Source organism: Eretmochelys imbricata, chromosome 14 (assembly GCF_965152235.1).
Source record: "Eretmochelys imbricata isolate rEreImb1 chromosome 14, rEreImb1.hap1, whole genome shotgun sequence".
Lineage (NCBI taxonomy): Eukaryota > Metazoa > Chordata > Testudines > Cheloniidae > Eretmochelys > Eretmochelys imbricata.
In genome coordinates this window covers 10738899-10742490 of record NC_135585.1, presented here as the reverse complement: position 1 = coordinate 10742490, position 3592 = coordinate 10738899, and the positions used below count along the sequence as shown (strand labels likewise).

Below are 3592 nucleotides of genomic sequence, written 5' to 3'. Positions count from 1 at the left end.
AATGAATGAAGGTATCATACCCAGCCCAGAACTATCCAAATCCCCATATAACATTCAATGGAAGACGGTAACACAAGAAAGGGGTACTCAGAATCAATTTACGGCAGTGGTTAAAGATCATATTGTATCTGATTCAAAACAGGCTTGGCTCGGCCAGCTCTGAGGAGCCTACAAATGACATTATAAATGCTACAGTCTGATAGCAGCCACAGCAGGCTCAAATCAGACACACCTCATATATATGCTTGTAAAATCCCTAGGCATTTCTTTTTTCACTTGAGAGATATACAGCCTATCAAGGTCAGTTGCAGTCTGGCTGATAAAAGCCCTATGCAGATACCCCACTATAGTACAGCTGAGTCCTGCAGGGGTAGGTTTAATTGAACAATGCTGTGTTCCTGTAAAAATAAAGACACGGAACCTAAATCTCATTTATACAAAGGCCCCTTTCCAGTGCCACATTGGGGTAGGGGGTCACTGCTGCTTGGGCTCTAAGAGTATGTCTACACAACAAAGAAAAACCCGTGGCTGTCCCGTGCCAGCCGACCCGGGCTCACAGGGCTTGGGCTGTGGGGCTGTTTCATTGCTGTGTGGCTTTCTGGGTTCAGGCTGGAGTCCAGGCTCTAAGACCCTGTGGGGTGGGAGGGTCCCAGAGCTCAGGTTCAAGTCCAAGCCCAGACATCTACACAGTAATGAAACAGCTCTGCAACCCGAGCCTGAGTCGGCTGGCATGGGCCAGCCATGGGTTTTCCTTTGCTGTGTAGACATACCCTTGGTGCCAATAAAAATTAGGCCCTCTCTCTCTTATGGCATGACTGGTGGGACTGCAAGCCATTTAGGACTGGATGAACACAGAACAGAGCCAAACACAAAATAACTCACCCGGTGACACCACCACATCAAATCAGTCACTGTTTCAACTTACCTTGCTGGGGTATTATCCATTTGCAAACTGAAAGTAAACATGGCAGATAAGGCAAGCTTATCCATAGATACTTGAACGCAGAAGCAATTGGTGGGCCCCTAAACCACAGTAGTTCTTTTCCCTGGCAGATCAGAAGAATTTTCATAAGCAGAGACAAGTCCTTTGGCCCAGCGGGTACCAGGGCAGTTCTGTTGCATCACCACCAATCGGATTGGAGGCTGGGAATCCGTAGGAATCTCAGGAGCATATTCCTTATTGGGATCTATTCCCCTACAGTCATATAGCACGCAAGAAATCAGGAACACCAAAAGCAGAATAACATAACTAGCTACCAGGATGATCAAGTTCAAGGTTACAGGGTCAATTTCCAAGTAAAAATCCATTTCATCCCGTACTGCTGCCCGAGAAGTCAGAGAATGAAGTTTCATACACACTAGTGAGCAATGGCTAGCTGATCAGAATAAATGTATTGGCTTTGCAGTAAAAATACATTAAGCCTCAGCACTCCTGCAGCAATGGATTTCCCTGAACTGGATGATTAAAGCTGCTCAGTTTAATAACTTAAGCTCCTTCTTTTAATACCAGGTTGCCTACATTGGCAGAAGCTAAATTTGATTCCTTTACCAACAGCAGACTATCCATCTTCCTATTAGAACCCATCTTTCTTTTTTCTTGGCAGGCATGCACCAAACAATGCATTTGTTTTATTTACTCAGCTCCAGAGAGGGCTTCATGCACCAAGGTGAGTTATTATGACTATCGGAAGGTTTTACTGAAGGTCACAGATAACAAAACATCAGCTGTAAATAAGTGAGGAGCTGAATGAGGGGGAAAAGATGAAACAAGGCACGACTTGGACAGAGGATTATTCCAGCTGGGATTTATAGTATTTCACACATGACTCTATTGACTAAAAAGACATTTTTTCACTGGGAAATTTTCTTAAAATTTAATGAGCTTGATTCTCATTTACGCTATGGGCCCTTTGTACTGCCCTGGTAGTATAAAGCAGCCTTAATGTGTAAATTATTATTTATTTGTATTGGTAGTGCCTAGGAGCCCCAGACATGGACCGTGACCTCATCGTGCAGGGTGCTGTACAAACACAAAACACAAAGACAGTCCCTCCCCCAAAGAGTTTACAATCTAAATATAAACAATAGGAGGGTACAGACAAATGGGGAAGCACAAGGATACAACGCAACAGTATTGGTCAACATGAGAGGCAATGGTCTCATCACACCAGTTGCCTTACCCTTGTCTAGTTTTTTGTAGGCATCTCGGCAAAGGAGAGATCTAAGAAGGGAGTAGGAAGTTATGGCTCTTGGCATTGCCAGAGCTATGGAAAAGGGTTTTAATGTAAATGAGAATCAGGCCCCTGGTGTTTAAGTTGTGAAGAGGAAATATATAATCAGGCCATACCCCTGAAACATACCTCATTTCAAAGGATGCCACTCATTTGAGGCCCCGCCTCACCTGTGTTCCACATAAATCCAGGGTCCTCTCTTGCTTTAACAGTCACAAAATTATTTACACCAAAAAGTAAAGAATCATTAACTTGAAGTTGCAGTATGAGTCGTTTCCCCTCAAGGAAGGAATCCCATAGCAATTTAAAGAGTTGGCATAAACCATGTTTGTGCAATCTTCATTTTGGATCTGTCACAGGCTATGTGCCACTTCTGGGCCACAGCAGGTTGTGAGGCAGGCATCAAGTATTGCAGAAACCATTTTGTGTTTTATTAGAGATCAAGGCTGAGATTTTTTTCACATCTGGCTAAGCCATTTGGGCACCCAATTCTCATGAAAAGTAAGGGAAATTGGGGATCAGATTCAAACCACCCAAATGACTTAGGAGCACAAGTCAGTGGGACTTCTGCTCCTGAGTCACACCAAGGCTTGGCTACACACAGAAATAGCTACGTCAGTTTTATTTCACATCTTTTATATTTCGGTGCCACTCTGTGTGAGGGCATTAGTATTTCGAACTGAGAGGGGGTAATTTTGATTTGGTTTAAGTTGGTAAGGAATGGACAAGGTGATCCTGAACTTCTCAGCCTGAGTTCTGAAGTTACAGTACTGTTCCTGCACAAGAAAGTTTCTGGAATTCTTAGTTGCTTCTTGGTGCCAAATAGCTTTGGCAAAAATGAGAGAAGATAGATGAGAAATATTTCAGCACTGACAGCTCACTTTCAGATGTCTTTCCACGGTATGCATCTGATGAAGTGAGCTGTAGCTCACGAAAGCTCATGCTCAAATAAATTGGTTAGTCTCTAAGGTGCCACAAGTACTCCTTTTCTTTTTGCGAATACAGACTAACACGGCTGTTACTCTGAAACCTTTCTGAAAGCTGCTATTCAATTCTTAAAATGTTTTATAGTTTGGACGTGGGACTTTTAATGGGAACTTTTCAAAAGGCTAAAATTCGTTACTAGCTTCCTGGCAAAATGTTAGGTCTCACAGCCTTGATGAGTGTCTTATGTGGAACAAAAATGTATGAATTAATGCTGACTCTCCTTGTTGTAAATTAGACCCTAAGTTGATCTTTCAAAAAGTATTTTGAAAATGTAATATACTTTAGTTCTAGGGCAGAATTTTCAAAAACACCATAGTGACTTAGGAACCTAAGTCCCATTGATTTTCAGTGAAATTAAGGCTCCTACGTGCCTA

General features: G+C 42.6%; 1 protein-coding gene across 1 annotated transcript; it reads right to left on the bottom strand.

Moving 5' to 3' along the window:
• Positions 1 to 1023: 1023 nt before the first annotated feature.
• On the bottom strand, positions 1024 to 1308 carry SMIM36 (small integral membrane protein 36). Its single transcript, XM_077833303.1, has one exon. It carries the CDS (start codon positions 1306 to 1308, stop codon positions 1024 to 1026), a length of 285 nt encoding a protein of 94 aa, XP_077689429.1.
• Positions 1309 to 3592: the final 2284 nt, after the last annotated feature.

Coding starts and splice junctions, on each gene's coding strand:
- SMIM36 (XM_077833303.1), bottom strand. CDS start 1,308: ATGGATTTTTACTTGGAAATTGACCCTGTAACCTTGAACTTGATCATC.